At 48.3% G+C, this 20,056-nt stretch overlaps 1 protein-coding gene across 2 annotated transcripts in view; it reads right to left on the reverse strand.

Moving 5' to 3' along the window:
- AGBL2 (AGBL carboxypeptidase 2) overlaps positions 1–20,056 on the reverse strand; it is a 466,988-nt gene that overhangs the window by 210,809 nt on the left and 236,123 nt on the right. For both annotated transcript variants that reach the window (XM_069221603.1, XM_069221604.1), the window contains exon 13: positions 7,577–7,643. In XM_069221603.1, the coding sequence (XP_069077704.1) occupies positions 7,577–7,643 (67 nt within the window). The remainder of the gene's footprint in view (positions 1–7,576; positions 7,644–20,056) is intronic.

A 20,056-nucleotide genomic window follows, 5' to 3' on the forward strand; every position in this document is an offset into this window, starting at 1 on the left:
TCCCTAGACTCCTGTATCACCTTCCCTACGATCCTCCCACCTTCCTCTCCCTAGACTACTGTATCACCTTCCCTATGGTCCTCTCACCTTCCTCTCCCTAGACTTCTGTATCACCTTCCCTATGATCTTCTCATCCTCCTCTCCGTAGACTCCTGTATCACCTTCCCTATGATCCTCTCATCCTCCTCTCCGTAGACTCCTGTATCACCTTCCCTATGATCCTTTCACCTTCCCCTCCGTAGATTCTTGTATCACCTACCCTATGGTCCTCTCACCTTCCTCTCCCTAGACTCCTGTATCACCTTCCCTATGATCCTCCCACCTTCCTCTCCCTAGACTCCTGTATCACCTTCCCTATGATCTTCTCATCCTCCTCTCCCTAGACTCCTGTATCACCTTCCCTATGATCCTCTCACCTTCCCTATGATCCTCTCCATTTCCTCCCTCTAGACTCCTGTATCACCTTCCCTATGATCCTCTTATCCTCCTCTCTCTAGACTCCTGTATCACCTGCCCTATGATCCTCTCATCCTCCTCTCCCTAGACTCCTGTATCACCTTCCCTATGACCCTCTCATCCTCCTCTCTCTAGACTCCTGTATCACCTTCCCTATGATCCTCTCATCCTCCTATCCGTAGACTCCTGTATCACCTTCCCTATGATCCTCTCACCTTCCTCTCCCTAGATTCCTGTATCACCTTCCCTATGATCCTCTCACCTTCCTCTCCCTAGATTCCTGTATCACCTTCCCTGTGATCCTCTCATCCTCCTCCCCTAGAATCCTGTATCACCTTCCCTATGTCCTCTCACCTTCCTCTCACTAGACTCCTCTATCACCTTCCCGATGATCCTCTCATCCTCCTCTCTCTAAACTCTTGTATCACCTTCCCTATGATCCTCTCACCTTCCTCTCCCTAGGATCCTGTATCACCTTCCCTATGATCCTCTCATCCTCCTCTCCCTAGACTACTGTATCACCTTCCTGATGATCCTCTCACCCTCCTCTCTCTAGACTCTTCTATCACCTTCCCTATGATCCTCTCACCTTCCTCCCTCTAGACTCCTGTATCACCTGCCCTATGATCCTCCCACCTTCCTCTCTCTAGACCCTTGTATCACCTTCCCTACGATCCTTCTGCCTTCCTCTCCCTAGATTCCTGTATCACCTTCCCTATGATCCTCTCACCTTCCTCTCCCTAGATTCCTGTATCACCTTCCCTGTGATCCTCTCATCCTCCTCCCCTAGACTCCTGTATCACCTTCCCTATGATCCTCTCATCCTCCTCTCCGTAGACTCCTGTATCACCTTCCCTATGATCCTCCACCCTCCTCTCCCTAGACTCCTGTATCACCTTCCCTATGGTCCTCTCACCTTCCTCTCCCTAGACTTCTGTATCACCTTCCCTATGATCTTCTCATCCTCCTCTCCGTAGACTCCTGTATCACCTTCCCTATGATCCTCTCATCCTCCTCTCCGTAGACTCCTGTATCACCTTCCCTATGATCCTTTCACCTTCCCCTCCGTAGATTCTTCTATCACCTACCCTATGGTCCTCTCACCTTCCTCTCCCTAGACTCCTGTATCACCTTCCCTATGATCCTCCCACCTTCCTCTCCCTAGACTCCTGTATCACCTTCCCTATGATCTTCTCATCCTCCTCTCCCTAGACTCCTGTATCACCTTCCCTATGATCCTCTCACCTTCCCTATGATCCTCTCCATTTCCTCCCTCTAGACTCCTGTATCACCTTCCCTATGATCCTCTTATCCTCCTCTCTCTAGACTCCTGTATCACCTGCCCTATGATCCTCTCATCCTCCTCTCCCTAGACTCCTGTATCACCTTCCCTATGACCCTCTCATCCTCCTCTCTCTAGACTCCTGTATCACCTGCCCTATGATCCTCTCCCTAGACTCCTGTATCACCTTCCCTATGATCCTCTCATCCTCCTCTCCCTAGACTCCTGTATCACCTTCCCTATGATCCTCTCATCCTCCTCTCCCTAGACTCCTGTATCACCTTCCCTATGTTCCTCTCACCTTCCTCCCTCTAGACTCCTGTATCACCTTCCCTATGGTCCTCTCACCTTCCTCTCCCTAGACTCCTGTATCACCTTCCCTATGATCCTCTCATCCTCCTCTCCATAGACTCCTGTATCATCTTCCCTAAGATCCTCTCACCTCCCTTTCCCTAGACTCCTGTATCACCTTCCCTATGACCTCCTCACCTTCCTCTCCCTAGACTCCTGTATCACCTTCCCTATGTCCTCTCACCTTCCTCTCACTATACTTCTGTATCACCTTCCCTGTGATCCTCTCATCCTCCTCTCCCTAGAATCCTGTATCACCTTCCCTATGATCCTCTCATCCTCCTCTCACTAGACTCCTGTATCACCTTCCCTGTGATCCTCTCATCCTCCTCCCCTAGAATCCTGTATCGCCTTCCCTATGTCCTCTCACCTTCCTCTCACTAGACTCCTGTATCACCTTCCCGATGATCCTCTCATCCTCCTCTCTCTAAACTCTTGTATCACCTTCCCTATGATCCTCTCACCTTCCTCTCCCTAGGCTCCTGTATCACCTTCCCTATGATCCTCTCATCCTCCTCTCCCTAGACTACTGTATCACCTTCCCTATGATCCTCTCACCTTCCTCTCCCTAGGCTCCTGTATCACTTTCCCTATGATCCTCTCATCCTCCTCTCCCTAGACTACTGTATCACCTTCCCTATGATCCTCTCATCCTCCTATCCGTAGACTCCTGTATCACCTTCCCTATGATCCTCTCACCTTCCTCTCCCTAGATTCCTGTATCACCTTCCCTATGATCCTCTCACCTTCCTCTCCCTAGATTCCTGTATAACCTTCCCTGTGATCTTCTCATCCTCCTCCCCTAGAATCCTGTATCACCTTCCCTATGTCCTCTCACCTTCCTCTCACTAGACTCCTCTATCACCTTCCCGATGATCCTCTCATCCTCCTCTCTCTAAACTCTTGTATCACCTTCCCTATGATCCTCTCACCTTCCTCTCCCTAGGCTCCTGTATCACCTTCCCGATGATCCTCTCACCCTCCTCTCCCTAGACTCTTCTATCACCTTCCCTATGATCCTCTCACCTTCCTCCCTCTAGACTCCTGTATCACCTGCCCTATGATCCTCCCACCTTCCTCTCTCTAGACCCTTGTATCACCTTCCCTACGATCCTTCTGCCTTCCTCTCCCTAGACTCCTGTATCACCTTCCCTATGATCCTCTCATCCTCCTCTCCGTAGACTCCTGTATCACCTTCCCTATGATCCTCCACCCTCCTCTCCCTAGACTCCTGTATCACCTTCCCTACGATCCTCCCACCTTCCTCTCCCTAGACTACTGTATCACCTTCCCTATGGTCCTCTCACCTTCCTCTCCCTAGACTTCTGTATCACCTTCCCTATGATCTTCTCATCCTCCTCTCCGTAGACTCCTGTATCACCTTCCCTATGATCCTCTCATCCTCCTCTCCGTAGACTCCTGTATCACCTTCCCTATGATCCTTTCACCTTCCCCTCCGTAGATTCTTGTATCACCTACCCTATGGTCCTCTCACCTTCCTCTCCCTAGACTCCTGTATCACCTTCCCTATGATCCTCCCACCTTCCTCTCCCTAGACTCCTGTATCACCTTCCCTATGATCTTCTCATCCTCCTCTCCCTAGACTCCTGTATCACCTTCCCTATGATCCTCTCACCTTCCCTATGATCCTCTCCATTTCCTCCCTCTAGACTCCTGTATCACCTTCCCTATGATCCTCTTATCCTCCTCTCTCTAGACTCCTGTATCACCTGCCCTATGATCCTCTCATCCTCCTCTCCCTAGACTCCTGTATCACCTTCCCTATGACCCTCTCATCCTCCTCTCTCTAGACTCCTGTATCACCTTCCCTATGATCCTCTCATCCTCCTATCCGTAGACTCCTGTATCACCTTCCCTATGATCCTCTCACCTTCCTCTCCCTAGATTCCTGTATCACCTTCCCTATGATCCTCTCACCTTCCTCTCCCTAGATTCCTGTATCACCTTCCCTGTGATCCTCTCATCCTCCTCCCCTAGAATCCTGTATCACCTTCCCTATGTCCTCTCACCTTCCTCTCACTAGACTCCTCTATCACCTTCCCGATGATCCTCTCATCCTCCTCTCTCTAAACTCTTGTATCACCTTCCCTATGATCCTCTCACCTTCCTCTCCCTAGGCTCCTGTATCACCTTCCCTATGATCCTCTCATCCTCCTCTCCCTAGACTACTGTATCACCTTCCCGATGATCCTCTCACCCTCCTCTCTCTAGACTCTTCTATCACCTTCCCTATGATCCTCTCACCTTCCTCCCTCTAGACTCCTGTATCACCTGCCCTATGATCCTCCCACCTTCCTCTCTCTAGACCCTTGTATCACCTTCCCTACGATCCTTCTGCCTTCCTCTCCCTAGATTCCTGTATCACCTTCCCTATGATCCTCTCACCTTCCTCTCCCTAGATTCCTGTATCACCTTCCCTGTGATCCTCTCATCCTCCTCCCCTAGACTCCTGTATCACCTTCCCTATGATCCTCTCATCCTCCTCTCCGTAGACTCCTGTATCACCTTCCCTATGATCCTCCACCCTCCTCTCCCTAGACTCCTGTATCACCTTCCCTATGGTCCTCTCACCTTCCTCTCCCTAGACTTCTGTATCACCTTCCCTATGATCTTCTCATCCTCCTCTCCGTAGACTCCTGTATCACCTTCCCTATGATCCTCTCATCCTCCTCTCCGTAGACTCCTGTATCACCTTCCCTATGATCCTTTCACCTTCCCCTCCGTAGATTCTTCTATCACCTACCCTATGGTCCTCTCACCTTCCTCTCCCTAGACTCCTGTATCACCTTCCCTATGATCCTCCCACCTTCCTCTCCCTAGACTCCTGTATCACCTTCCCTATGATCTTCTCATCCTCCTCTCCCTAGACTCCTGTATCACCTTCCCTATGATCCTCTCACCTTCCCTATGATCCTCTCCATTTCCTCCCTCTAGACTCCTGTATCACCTTCCCTATGATCCTCTTATCCTCCTCTCTCTAGACTCCTGTATCACCTGCCCTATGATCCTCTCATCCTCCTCTCCCTAGACTCCTGTATCACCTTCCCTATGACCCTCTCATCCTCCTCTCTCTAGACTCCTGTATCACCTGCCCTATGATCCTCTCCCTAGACTCCTGTATCACCTTCCCTATGATCCTCTCATCCTCCTCTCCCTAGACTCCTGTATCACCTTCCCTATGATCCTCTCATCCTCCTCTCCCTAGACTCCTGTATCACCTTCCCTATGTTCCTCTCACCTTCCTCCCTCTAGACTCCTGTATCACCTTCCCTATGGTCCTCTCACCTTCCTCTCCCTAGACTCCTGTATCACCTTCCCTATGGTCCTCTCAACTTCCTCTCCCTAGACTCCTGTATCACCTTCCCTATGATCCTCTCACCTTCCTCTCTCTAGACTCCTGTATCACCTTCCCTATGATCCTCTCATCCTCCTCTCTCTAGACTCCTGTATCACCTTCCCTATGATCCTCTCGCCTTCCTCTCCCTAGACTCCTGCATCACCTTCCCTATGATCCTCTCATCGTCCTCTCTCTAGACTCCTGTATCACCTCTCCTATGATCCTCTCATCCTCCTATCCGTAGACTCCTGTATCACCTTCCCTATGATCCTCTCACCTTCCTCTCCCTAGACTCCTGTATCACCTTCCCTATGACCCTCTCACCTTCCTCTCCCTAGACTCCTGTATCACCTTCCCTATGATCCTCTCCCTGAACTCCTGTATCACCTTCCCTATGATCCTCTCACCTTCCTCTCCCTAGACTCCTGTATCACCTTCCCTATGATCCTCCCACCTTCCTCTCCCTAGACTCCTGTATCACCTTCCCTATGGTCCTCTCACCTTCCTCTCCCTAGACTCCTGTATTACCTTCCCTATGGTCCTCTCACCTTCCTCTCCCTAGACTCCTGTATTACCTTCCCTATGGTCCTCTCACCTTCCTCTCCCTAGACTCCTGTATCACCTTCCCTATGATCCTCTCATCCTCCTCTCCGTAGACTCCTGTATCACCTTCCCTATGATCCTCTCACCTTCCCCTCCGTAGACTCCTGTATCACCTTCACTATGATCCTCTCATCCTCCTCTCCGTAGACTCCTGTATCACCTTCCCTATGATCCTCTCACCTTCCCCTCCGTAGACTCCTGTATCACCTACCCTATGATCCTCTCACCTTCCTCTCCCTAGACTCCTGTATCACCTTCCCTATGATCCTCTCGCCTTCCTCTCCCTAGACTCCTGCATCACCTTCCCTATGATCCTCTCTTCCTCCTCTCTCTAGACTCCTGTATCACCTTCCCTATGATCCTCTCACCTCCCCCTCCCTAGACTCGTGTATCACCTTCCCTATGATCCTCTCATCCTCCTCTCCTAGACTCCTGTATCACCTGCCCTATGATCCTCTCACCTTCCTCTCTCTAGACTCCTGTATCGGCCCCACCTGCTCCCACCTTCATTTCCCTAGACTCACCAATTGTCTCCCCACCCGTTAAATTTGCTTTCCTCCTTCTCCCAGCCTATCTCTCTCTTTTACCACCCTGGTGCTACCTCTGTCTCTTTCTTTCAGCTCCAGGAGCCCAGAATATTTAGATTGGTCCATGGATCCAACCACAAGTCATCTTACTCAACCAGATTCCCGGTAGCCCCCTTGGCTCCTGCCACCATCGGACTAACTTCACACCCTTGTCTTCAAAATTCAAGGCCTCTGTCCTGCCTTGCTAGAGCCCTTTGACCAGAAGTGGGGACTGCTAGGGCCCTTTCACCTGAAGAAAGAATGGCTTGGGCCCTTCTACTGGAAAGAATGCTGGGCCCTTCCACCGGAAGTAAGGAATGCTTGGCCCTTCCACCGGAAGTAGGGACTGCTAAGGCCCTTTCACCAGAAGAACGGATGGCTCCGGCCCTTCAGTCGGAAGGAAGGAATGCTGGGCCCTCACACCCGAAGTAAGGACTGCTTGGCCCTTCCAAGGGAAGGAAGGAATGCTCGACCCTTCCATCAGAAGTAAGGAATGCTCGACCCTTCCACTGGGTGCATGCACTTTTACTTTTCTGCTTCTGTCCTAAGGGTCATCCAGGTACACTCTCTTCTCTTACTGGAGGATTGAACCATAAGACCTACACTGCCCAGTTCCACTCTTTATATATGTCTAACCCCATGAACTAGAGGGGGCCCCAGTCAGCAGCTCCAGTTCCGCACCCCTGACCTGATGCATGGATAGGACAGTCCTGTATTTTATGGAACACCGTGTACTGCTGTCTGCTCTCTCATGTTAGTAAACCAGCAGCAGCAAAGTTCCTGCGTATTATTTAATCGCATGTGTACATGTCTTGACAAGATGCTTGGGCTCTCCTTGAAAGTAAAGACCAGCACGTACAACCAGAACACATACGTAAATAAAATCCAAAGTGCCCAAACACTCACACAACACTTACAGCCACTTCGTTCTTCATGGTAGTGAGACAGAGGGGGCCTTACCTTCTGGGCTATAACCAGTAAGTGCGCAGGCAGACCATCAGACTCTGAGCTGTTGGACCCACTGGTGCTGTGAAAAGAAAGTGATAGAGGTTAAAACTCTTGGTGCTGCTTCTTCCAATGAGACCTGCACCAGGGCTGTATCAATGAGATGTGCACCAGGGCTGTACGAATGAGATGTGCACCAGGGCTGTATCAATGAGACCTGCACCATGGCTGTACAAATTAGACCTGCACCAGGGCTGTACCAATGAGATCTGCACCAGGGCTCTATCAATGAGACCTGCACCAGGGCTGTACGAATGAGATGTGCACCAGGGCTCTATCAATGAGACATGCACCATGCTGTACCAATGAGATGTGCACCAGGGCTCTATCAATGAGACGTGCACCATGCTGTACCAATGAGATGTGCACCAGGGCTCTATCAATGAGACGTGCACCATGCTGTACCAATGAGATGTGCACCAGGGCTGTACCAATGAGATGTGCACCAGGGCTGTATCAATGACTGTATCAATGAGATCTGTACCAGGGCTGTATCAAAGAGACCTGCACCAGGGCTGTATCAAAGAGACCTGCACCATGCTCTATCAATGACACCTCCAACGAGGATGTATTAATGAGATCTACACCAGGGCTGTATTAATGAGATGTGCACCAGGGCTGTATCAATGAGATCTGTACCAGGGCTGTATCAATGAGATCTGTACCAGGGCTGTATCAATGAGATCTGTACCAGGGCTGTATCAATGAGATCTGTACCAGGGCTGTATCAAAGAGACCTGCACCAGGACTGTATCAAAGAGACCTGCACCAGGACTGTATCAAAGAGACCTGCACCAGGCTCTATCAATGACACCTCCAACGAGGATGTATTAATGAGATCTACACCAGGGCTGTATTAATGAGATGTGCACCCGAGCTATATTAATGAGCTGCGCACAAGGGCGGTATTAATGAGACCTGTGTCAGGGCTGTGTGAATGAGACCTGCACCAGGGCTGTGTGAATGAGACCTGCACCAGGGCTCTATCAATGAGACCTGCAACGAGGATGTATTAATGAGATCTACACCAGAGGTGTATTAATGAGATGTGCACCAGGGCTGTATCAATGAGATCTGTACCAGGGCTGTATCAATGAGACCTGCACCAGGACTGTATCAAAGAGACCTGCACCAGGCTCTATCAATGACACCTCCAACGAGGATGTATTAATGAGATCTGCACCAGGGCTCTATCAATGAGACCTGCACCAGGGCTGTACGAATGAGATGTGCACCAGGGCTCTATCAATGAGACATGCACCATGCTGTACCAATGAGATGTGCACCAGGGCTCTATCAATGAGACGTGCACCATGCTGTACCAATGAGATGTGCACCAGGGCTGTACCAATGAGATGTGCACCAGGGCTGTATCAATGACTGTATCAATGAGATCTCCACCAGGGCTGTACCAATGAGACCTGCACCAGGGCTGTATCAAAGAGACCTGCACCATGCTCTATCAATGACACCTCCAACGAGGATGTATTAATGAGATCTACACCAGGGCTGTATTAATGAGATGTGCACCAGGGCTGTATCAATGAGATCTGTACCAGGGTGTATCAATGAGATCTGTACCAGGGCTGTATCAATGAGACCTGCACCAGGACTGTATCAAAGAGACCTGCACCAGGCTCTATCAATGACACCTCCAACGAGGATGTATTAATGAGATCTACACCAGGGCTGTATTAATGAGATGTGCACCCGAGCTATATTAATGAGCTGCGCACAAGGGCGGTATTAGTGAGACCTGTGTCAGGGCTGTGTGAATGAGACCTGCACCAGGGCTGTGTGAATGAGACCTGCACCAGGGCTCTATCAATGAGACCTGCAACGAGGATGTATTAATGAGATCTACACCAGAGGTGTATTAATGAGATGTGCATCAGGGCTGTATTAATGAGCTGCACACCAGGGCTGTATTATTGAGACCTGCACCAGGGCTGTGTCAATGAGACCTGCACCAGGGCTGTGTCAATGAGACCTGCACCAGGGCTGTGTCAATGAGACCTGCACCAGGGCTGTGTCAATGAGATCTGCACCAGGTCTCTATCAATGAAATCTGCACCAGGCTGTACGAATGAGACCTGCACCAGGGCTATATCAATGAGATCTGCACCAGGGCTCTATCAATGAGACCTGCACCAGGCTGTACGAATGAGACCTGCACCAGGGCTGTACAAATGAGATGTGCACCAGGGCTATATCAATGAGACGTGCACCATGCTGTACCAATGAGATGTGCACCAGAGCTGTACCAAAGAGACATGCACCAGGGCTGTACCAAAGAGACATGCACCAGGGCTGTACCAAAGAGACATGCACCAGGGCTGTATCAATGAGATCTGCACAGGGCTTTATCAATGAGACCTGCACCAGGGCTGTACCAATGAGATGTGCACCAGGGCTGTATCAATGACTGTATCAATGAGATGTGCACCAGGGCTGTATCAATGACTGTATCAATGAGATCTGCACCAGGGCTGTATCAATGAGATCTGTACCAGGGTGTATCAAAGAGACCTGCACCAGGGCTGTATCAATGAGCCATGCACCAGGCTCTATCAATGACACCTCCAACGAGGATGTATTAATGAGATCTACACCAGGGCTGTATTAATGAGATGTGCACTAGAGCTGTATCAATGAGATCTCCACCAGGGCTGTACCAATGAGACCTGCACCAGGGCTGCATCAATGAGACCTGCACCAGGGCTCTATCAATGACACCTCCAACGAGGATGTATTAATGAGATCTACACCAGGGCTGTATTAATGAGATGTGCAACCAGGGCTGTATTAATGAGACATGCACCCGAGCTATATTAATGAGCTGCGCACCAGGGCGGTATTAATGAGACCCGCGTCAGGGCTGTGTGAATGAGAACTGCACTAGGCTGCATCAATGAGATGCGCACCAGGGCTGTATTAATGAGACATGCACCCGAGCTATATTAATGAGCTGCGCACCAGGGCGGTATTAGTGAGACCTGCGTCAGGGCTGTGTGAATGAGAACTGCACTAGGCTGCATCAATGAGATGCGCACCAGGGCTGTATCAATGAGACCTGCACCAGGACTGTATCAATGAGACCTGCACCAGGGCTCTATCAATGAGACCTGCAACGAGTATGTATTAATGAGATCTACACCAGGGATGTATTAATGAGATGTGCACCAGGGCTGTATTAATGAGCTGCGCACCAAGGCTGTATTATTGAGACCTGCGCCAGGGCTGTGTCAATGAGACCTGCACCAGGGCTGTGTCAATGAGACCTGCACCAGGGCTGTGTCAATGAGACCTGCGCCAGGGCTGTGTCAATGAGACCTGCGCCAGGGCTGTGTCAATGAGACCTGCGCCAGGGCTGTGTCAAAGAGATCTTTTGTAGTGTGGTGGCGAGGGAATAGTGGGGCGCAGTGGAGTTCCAGTGTTGGTGGTGGACAAGGGACTAGAGGGATGTAGGTGAGTTGTAGTGTGGCGGCAGGGGAACAGTTCTAGTGTCTGGGGTGGACAGGGGACTAACGAGGACACAGGTGAGTTGTAGTGTGGAGATGAGGGAACAGTGGGGTGTAGTAGAGTTCCAGTGTCTGAGTGGAAAGAGGACTAGCGAAGAAGCAGGTGAGTTGTAGTGTAGTGGTGGGGGAGCAGTGGGGCGCAGTGGAGTTCTATGGTCTAGGGTGACTGGGTGGCCTGTAGAGAAAAGCTGTCTTCCAGGACAAGAGCTGGTCAGAAGATTTATGAATAGGTCCAAATGGTGACCTCATCAGTGAGAAGATTTTTTTCAGATTTGACAGTGAGTCCCAGTTCTGAATGATGAGATGTTTTCAGAACCGCTTCAGTGGCACGTGGCAGAAGTGAAGCTTTGATGAGCCAGTCACCTAATAAAGGGTAAACTAACACCTACGTCAGGCTGCTAACAGTAAACCTGGTAACTTGGTAAAAATTCTTGCCACTGACTTCAGGCCAAAAAATAGCAGCTTGGATTGATATTGCACTCCCCCCACACTAAACTGAAGGAGTTGTCTATGCCTTGGAAGAATGGGAATGTTGACGTATGAATTTTCTAGGCCCGTTGCTGCTAGAAAGGGCTCCTTGGAATGCTCAGAATGAACACAACGATGTCCCTGTGACCAAGCGACCATGTTGAAGCTTTGTTTCTGTAGATATCTGTTTAGCTGTCTTAAGTCCAAGCTACAACATCATTCTCCTGATCTTTTTAATACATAAATAATTCTGAAGAAAAAAACATTTGACCTTTGGTGTTGATGTACATACTGTATTGCGCCTTTTGCAGAACAATATTTCAAATTCCTGCTTCAGTTCCTTGAGGTGCTTGTGAATCTCTTTTTGTGGTGGATGATATGAAGGATTTTTGAGAAATTCTAAAGTGTGACCCTTTCTTGCAGTATCTAAGACCCATCTGTCAGTCGTGATTTTGTTCAGCTTTTGCTGAAACTACTGAATCCCCCTCCACGGACAGTTGGGAGGCCATAAGGTGCTTAAGTCTGTTCTTTTCTTGACATCCTGGCATGATGATTATTCAGCTCTCCACCTTCGACTCAATCTATTGCACACATTATTCTTTCTTCGACTGTGCTGGCCGAATTCCAGGTAAGATCCATAATTCCTTGAGGGACAAAAATTATTGCATATTGTAGAGTCTCCTGCAGCCAGATGATTGACTCTTCGGTAATATCCCCATGGATGGCGCTGTATCATTGTCATCTTAATTGATTATAAGATGTCATCTACATGGGGCGTGTCCAAGATGGCGACCGGGTCGGACGTATAATCCGGAGCTCCGACCCGGCCTACAATAAGGATCCTGATAAAAGACGCTTTGACCCGCCACGGGGGTGAGAATCATCCCCCCCCAGCAGCGGAACCAACGTGACGGAGGCGACGGCGGGCGAAGAGCCGAGGGAGCTGCTCGGGGTGCCTGACTTGCGCCCGATCCGAGGGACGCCCGGGGCGGCATCTTCCGCCGCGCGTTCACGTTGGGAGACGCCCGAGCGCCGCGAGCGCTGAAGAACTAAGGTGGCCGGTGCCGCGTTCGTGCAGAACGACGGAGCTTCCTAAGGGAGGTGAGTGGAGGATTATCCCTGTGGGCATCGAGCCTAGAGGACCCCGCCCCAACGTGACTGCAATCGTAGGGTACCTGGCGTGTCGAGCTGAGTGCTATGTGGAACTCTTGGTTGATCAAGGCCATACCTGAAAGGCCACCAGCTACAAGGGAATACAGATCTTAGAGGGCTAAAACAACGTGATACAGACATATGGGGCTGTGCCCACGAGGGTACACGTTGGATCATCATGGCGGGCCAAACGAGGAGTAGTGGTGCCTAGTCTGAGGGTACATGAAAAGCTGATGTCACATCAACACAAAAATCAACAGAAACGCAGGAGTAAATAAACTACAGAAGCAACTGAACTAGTTGGCGCCTACTGGCGAGCGCGCAATGGGAAAACGGGAGGCCGCTTGACACCCTCAAGCACTGTGTCGCAGTTAGACTTCTATACACCATATGAGATGTACCGCTGGCGCCGTAGTACTTTGCCAATGTGATAAAATTAGACAACACAACACTGAATTCAGAGAGCAGTAATAAAACTGAGCGGGAACTACCTGATGGGAAAACCAAAGATCCTGCGTGTGCCCCCAGAAACTATGGACCCTACTAAACCGCCTTTAACATCCGGGGCTATAGACACATGCCAAACCCTGCAGAAAATGGAAGCGACACTACAAACGCACTCAACACAGTTCGAAAAGCCATACTTGACACTAAAACAACACTGGAAGCGAAGATTGGCTCAATCACAGAAGATGTTAACCTGCTTCGCGCAGACCATCAGACACTAGCAGAAAAGGTCTCTGAGCTGGAAAAAGACACGTTGCACCTCACACCATCTATGCTGGAGGTTAAATCCCGACTAAGTGCTATAACAACTGAAGTTGAGACACTTAAACGCAGGGCCGAAGAATCCGAAGGTAGATCGCGCTGAAATAACATCCGGTTCGTGGGATTTCCGAAACGCGCCGAAGGCCCAAATACAGAATTCTTTATCGAACAATGGCTGATTGAATCGGTGCTGAAAAACAATGTTCCAAAGTTTTTCTCAATAGAACGCGCCCACAGGGTCCCGGGCAGACCCCCTCCACCGGGTGCTTATCCACGTCCCCTCATAGCAAAACTACTGAACTACCGTGACAGAGACCTAATACTACAATTATTTTGAAAAATAGGCCCAATACACTTCGAGAGCACGCAAATAACCGCCTATCCGGATTACACAGCAGAGGTACAAAAAAAACGAAACTCATTCTACCGGATCAAAGAACATCTAAGAGAACACAATATTAAATACTCCTTGTTGTTCCCCGCTAAACTCCGTATATAAAACAACACTCGCACTCTATTTTTCACTACTCCTGAAGACGCATGGACATGGCTTCATGCAAAAGGCCTAGCTGACCCTCCACACTCTAAGGACAAAAGCCTCCCCCCGAGGAATAAACGCAAACCTCGCAGTAAACAAGACAACAAACCATCCCCTGAACAATCGCGAGTTGAACGATCGCTATTGCTACAGTCCACGATGCGTTTTGCCAATGCGTCACCGACTTCTCTATCTGGGCAATCAGAAGTAGATCCTGACCTAGAGTTAAACTCCGACTCAACGGACACTACCCGAGGCCCCAACCTCACTCCAAGAACAGCAGATGACATTTGTTAAATCCTGGACCCTGAACAATGGAGACCCCCCCTTCCGCAGTTCCTAACTGGATGATTCCGTCATTCGCAATCGCATAAATACTTTCCTTATTTTGTGGGCTCGGCTCGTTGTCGCTCCTGTCTAGCATGGACACTAACATACGTAAATAGGCCGGGTCTAAAACACTCAATCACCCGCAGCCATGGAACACCCTCCGCTCCATATGGACAGTTACCCCAAGTTGACAAGTTTTGTTACCCCCTTGTTTTTACCACAACTGCCATTGTTGCTAAACATAGCAGATCTTATAGTTGTAGGTAATTGGAACGTTTTACTGTTATATGTATTGACATGTATTATTTGTAGAGCGCCACATCACGATGTAAACTTTAAAGGCAGGTCTCACACCACAGTAGTCAAGAGGCTAGATGTTATGTATAGGTATCAAATAACAAAGAAAATCGGGCTCGTGCAATCACAGGCGGTACCCTCCCACTTTATCTCACTTAGATCTCATGGCACTTCAAAATAAGCGATATACCGCTAGTTATAAAATTCTCACATGGAATGTAAAGGGCATGGCATCCGCGGGCAAAAGACATTGGATATATACCTAAGGAGGCACCAGATTCAAATAGCCATGTTGCAAGAGACACATTTAGATGAATCCTCGTTGGCAAATACTAAAACAAAATGGAAAGGCCAATTATATGGGACCACCTTTTCGACATACGCAAAAGGAGCGGTAATCTGGATAGCCCCCGGGGTCCCATACACTATGTCCCGCAAACAATGTGACCCAAACGGGCGGTACGTAGTACTGGAGGGTACCTTAGACGGAAGCCCCTTAGCCCTAATAACATTATATACTCCTAATACAAACCAATGGGACTTCCTAGGGACATTGGGCAGCAGCATGCTCAGCGACCCAGCAACAGATGCTATATGGGGAGGTGACTTTAACTGCGTTCTAGATATCCTGAAAGATCGCTCTACCCCCCCGCTGGATCGCACCCCGGCTAAACGAGCATCGCTTGAACTATTGGACTGGGCTTCTAATAACGGGCTAAGCGAAATTTGGAGAACTTCACATCCCACACTACGTGAGTACTCGTTCTACTCACCAGTGCATAAACTCTACACCAGGCTGGATATGTTCTTTGTTACACCTAGCATAATCCCAAAGGTAACTTCGTCTGGCTACCTAACCCGCACTATATCAGATCATAACCCACACTACTCCATATTGCTATGGGGATACATACATGCCAGCATCCCAACATGGCGCCTGCAACCAGACGCCCTGACTGACCCTCCCTTCAACACTGAATTGGCCACATGCCTATCGACCTATTTCTCTCTAAATAAAAATACAACACCAACCCGAGCCACCGAGTGGGACGCACATAAAGTGGTAATTAGAGGACACTGTCTGGCAGCGTCGGTGGGCATTAAGAAAATGCTGGCTTCAGAGCTACTAAAACTGGAAGCCAAAATACAAAAGGCGGAGACTGAAGTCACAACAAATAAAACCCCAACAGAAACGCTAATATCACTGAAAGCAAAATACAGAGAAACAGATGACAGTCTTAGCAGGCACAATTATAGACATTTTAAAATGAGACAACATGCCGAGGGGGACAGATCGGGCAAACTCCTAGCATGGTTAGTGCGGCAATCACCGAAATCATCGCCGATAGGAGCTATCAAATTGCAAACAGGGATGGTGGTTAACACTCAAACGGACATTAACAAAGCCTTCTATACGTACTATCACATGTTGTATCAATCCTCTATCCCCCCTACAGAACAACAATTGTCCGAATTTCTAGCCCAGATTCCCCAAAATTCGAACATCGTCAACAACGCTGATGTCCTAGACGGCCCCATTACCATGGAGGAGCTTCGCTTGGCCCTCTCTCAGATGGCACGCGGCAAGTCTCCTGGCACTGACGGTCTACCACCAGAAAATTACAACTCGCACAGCAATCATTTATTACAGCCTCTGTTGAAGGTGTTTAACGAAGCATGCAATAGAAAACAATTGCCAGACTCTATGAGGGAAGCACTAATAGTGGTCCTGCTCAAACCGGGGCGAGACCCACTGGACGTCAGATCATATAGACCACTTTCGCTACTGAACACTGACTGCAAACTTCTAGGGAAAATCCTAGCAAACAGATTGCTTCCCCACTTGCCACACTTAGTACACCCGGACCAGTCGGGATTTATCCCGGGAAGAAACACTTTTCTCAATATAAGGCGCCTAATCCGTATCATGCACAATACCACTGATCCAGATAGTGTGACTGTGTCACTAGACATAGAGAAGGCGTTCGATACACTGGGATGGGAATACCTATTCAGTGCCCTCAAGGTGTTCAGATTCCGGAGTGGCTTCATTAACTGGATTGCTACACTATATTCCAAACCAACAGCCCGAGTTAAAAACGGTCAGGTAGTGTCGGAGGCCTTTCCAGTGAAAAGAGGAACCAGACAGGGCTGCCCGCTCTCACCACTGCTGTTTGCAATAGCTATGAAACCACTTGCAATTAAACTTAGAAGCGGCGCGCACAAATGGGGCATAAGGGAGTTTGACACATATCACATAATATCCTTGTACGCGGACGATGCCCTGGTATATTTACGTAATCACTCTGTCTCCCTGTCTAAGATAATGCATATACTGAATAAGTTTGCTCTTGTATCTGGATTACATGTGAATTGGTCTAAATCCTGTATCTTCCCTCTTACTTGCTTGCCCCCTGAACGTCGAGCATCCCTCCCCATGCATCAACTACCATGGTCGCACCAAACCTTCAAATACTTGGGTGTTCAAGTATATCATTCTATGTCAGACCTAAAAGAAGGTAACCTTGACAGGCTGCTTCGCTCTACCCGTGGCTCCTTGACATTTTGGAGCTCCTTGCCCTTATCGCCTATGGGCCGGATAGCAATAGTTAAAATGCTAATATTACCAAGATTCTTATATTATTTCTCTGCACTTCCGCTGTCTTTACCACGCTCGTTTTTCCACAAAGTGCATTCCCTATTAACTGACCTGCTATGGGGCAGAGACAGACGCAGAGTAGCCCTAGCCACCACACAATATCCACAAGCGGAGGGTGGTTTGGGCATGCCGAACATGGAGCTATATTATGCAGCAGCCCAACTTCAATGGGTCACTAAATGGCTCAACGAGCCGTCCAATGCAGAGTCTACAGCAATGGTGGCTTATATAACTCCAACAACGATACTGACATGGCTATTAACAGGGCTCCCTCACCTACTACGTAACACTCCCCTGCTAGACTCGGCTAGACACTGCTGGAAGGGATACATACAGGGCAAAAAGCAGCCCCTCCCCTACTCTCCCCTAATTCCAGTAATACAGTTGCCGGGCATCCACGCTCTATCCTCTCATCATGATGTACGGGCAGTTAATACTCTGAACACAGGAGACCTATATAAGGACTCCAGAGCAATCAAGTTTACAGAACTGGTAGCTGCGGAGATAATGCAACCACGTGCCTTTTTGACATTCAATGCCATAACTAATCTCCTACGTAACATATGGGGCTGCGGACATAACGAGCCAAACGAATCCCTCCTACTCACTACAATACTCTCTATGGGGGAAGCAAAACGCGTTGTTACCACATTATACAAAATACTCCTAACAAATAGCTGCAAAGCTCTAACCCAGGTCAAGCTTCGCTGGGATTCTGCCCTTCCTGTACCAATAGCACAAAAATCCTGGGACACAGCCCTCACCTCGATTAAGTCCGTATCTCGCAACTTCAGACTAAGATACACGCAATTTAATTATGTGCATCATGCATATCTTTCCCCTGCCCGTATCCATAAAATATACCCAGGAGCTAACTCCATATGTCCAAGATGCGCTACCCCTGCAGCAACCTTTTACCATATGGTTTGGGAATGTCACACGATCAACACTGGTTGGAACCAAATAGTTGCTACAATCGCAGACCGGATAGGCCAGACACTTACCCCTACTCCGGAATCCTGCCTGCTCAATATACGACACCGCACAAAAAATGATAAACACACTCACAAGTTTTTAGATTTAGCATTCGTGACATACAAGCGCCTGATAGCTACACATTGGAAGGCCCCAAATGCCCCTCGCCACACCCTTTGGCTACGAGACCTACACGATTACACACTGGCGGAATCTCAAACCCTGAGGCAATTACAACATAGAGGCCAGATACAGAACGGGACTGAAAGCTGGGACCTCTTTGTAGTTAGAATTGAATCCAGAGATGACAAATACCCACCATGAATCAGCCCCTTCAAAATTCTCAGGATACGCCATTACTAAAATTATTCATAATAATTGAGTTTGCCCTAAACAACCCCAAGATATTGTATCATCAAGCCTTGCCCATATTATACCTACTCATCAGCCGCTCCATGATACTGCTATACCCCCATACCAAAGCGCACATATGCAAAGGTAGCCCTTTAGAGCCTGTACAGTTATATGCCTTCACTATAATAATTGACGCCAACATATATATTTTAGAATAATATATCTTCATGTCAAATGTTATCAGTTATATAATGTTTAAGGAAATCCAGTACACTAAAATATAGCAATGTTGTGCAAAGTAATGTACAAATGCTCAGAAAAGCATTTGGAGAGTGGATGGGCGTTTTCCCACCAAATCATATGTAAAGTACTGATACCTTTGTGCCTTGTTTTGTATCAAGTTTAATAAACAGATTTAAAAATAAAAAATAAAAGATGTCATCTACATTTTTCCCAAAAATACTGGTTCCACCAAAAGGCATTTCTATTCCCACACTTCCAACCCATGGCTCAAAAGAAGTGTTTTTCTGCCACACATATCAACGTATTATTGTGGGACTGACTACCCATCTGTTTAAAACCTAGAGCGGATGAATATATAGCTGCATCTATCAACATAGAAGTCATTTGGTCTTCTCTCAAAATTGACTTTGCTTGTGCTTTATCGTCATCTGTGAGCCTGTCGATGAATGGGGCAATATTGAGCCATAATTGGCCGTCATATCTAGCAAGCGCTGCCAAGTATTATCAATTTTATTCGTTGCAAGCAAGAACATTGACTCTCCACGGAGTCCACTTTTCTTCCCATCCTTATCAGGTGGTGCTATATTAGTTGGTTTCATCGATCTACTCTCAGCCTCTGGGGAGGGGGCTAATGAACCTATTTTAACCTGGTTTAAAAAAAACAGCAGGCAAATCTTCTAGGAGCTTTGTATTTCTTATCCATTTCGGGTAGCTCCGTCCCATATTGTAGGAAGCTGGCTCTCTATACAGTGCACTAACATGAAGTACACTGTGCAGAGTCCAGCGGAGCCCCAAAGGTCTGCAGGGGCAGACAGAGATAGGTCTAGAGCTCTTTTTGTGGAAGTGGTGGCGAGCAATTAGGCTTATCAAGGAGTCAAGCATTTGTTGTACTCAGAGAGACAATAAATGACACACACACTCAATTAATAAATCCGAGACCACATTAGAAAAATAACAGTTGCTTTTATATGTGCTTTGAACCAAACAACTTAGTTATAAGGTAAGCAGTTTTTAAATGAAAAATTATTTGCTGTTTCAAAAATCAACAGTGCAATTTTCAGTCTTCAATGTTAGCCTATGGAAGGGAAACAAGAATGCAGTTTCTCATTTAAGTACACAACTTACAACCC

Source organism: Pleurodeles waltl, chromosome 3_1 (genome assembly GCF_031143425.1).
Source record: "Pleurodeles waltl isolate 20211129_DDA chromosome 3_1, aPleWal1.hap1.20221129, whole genome shotgun sequence".
NCBI lineage: Eukaryota > Metazoa > Chordata > Amphibia > Caudata > Salamandridae > Pleurodeles > Pleurodeles waltl.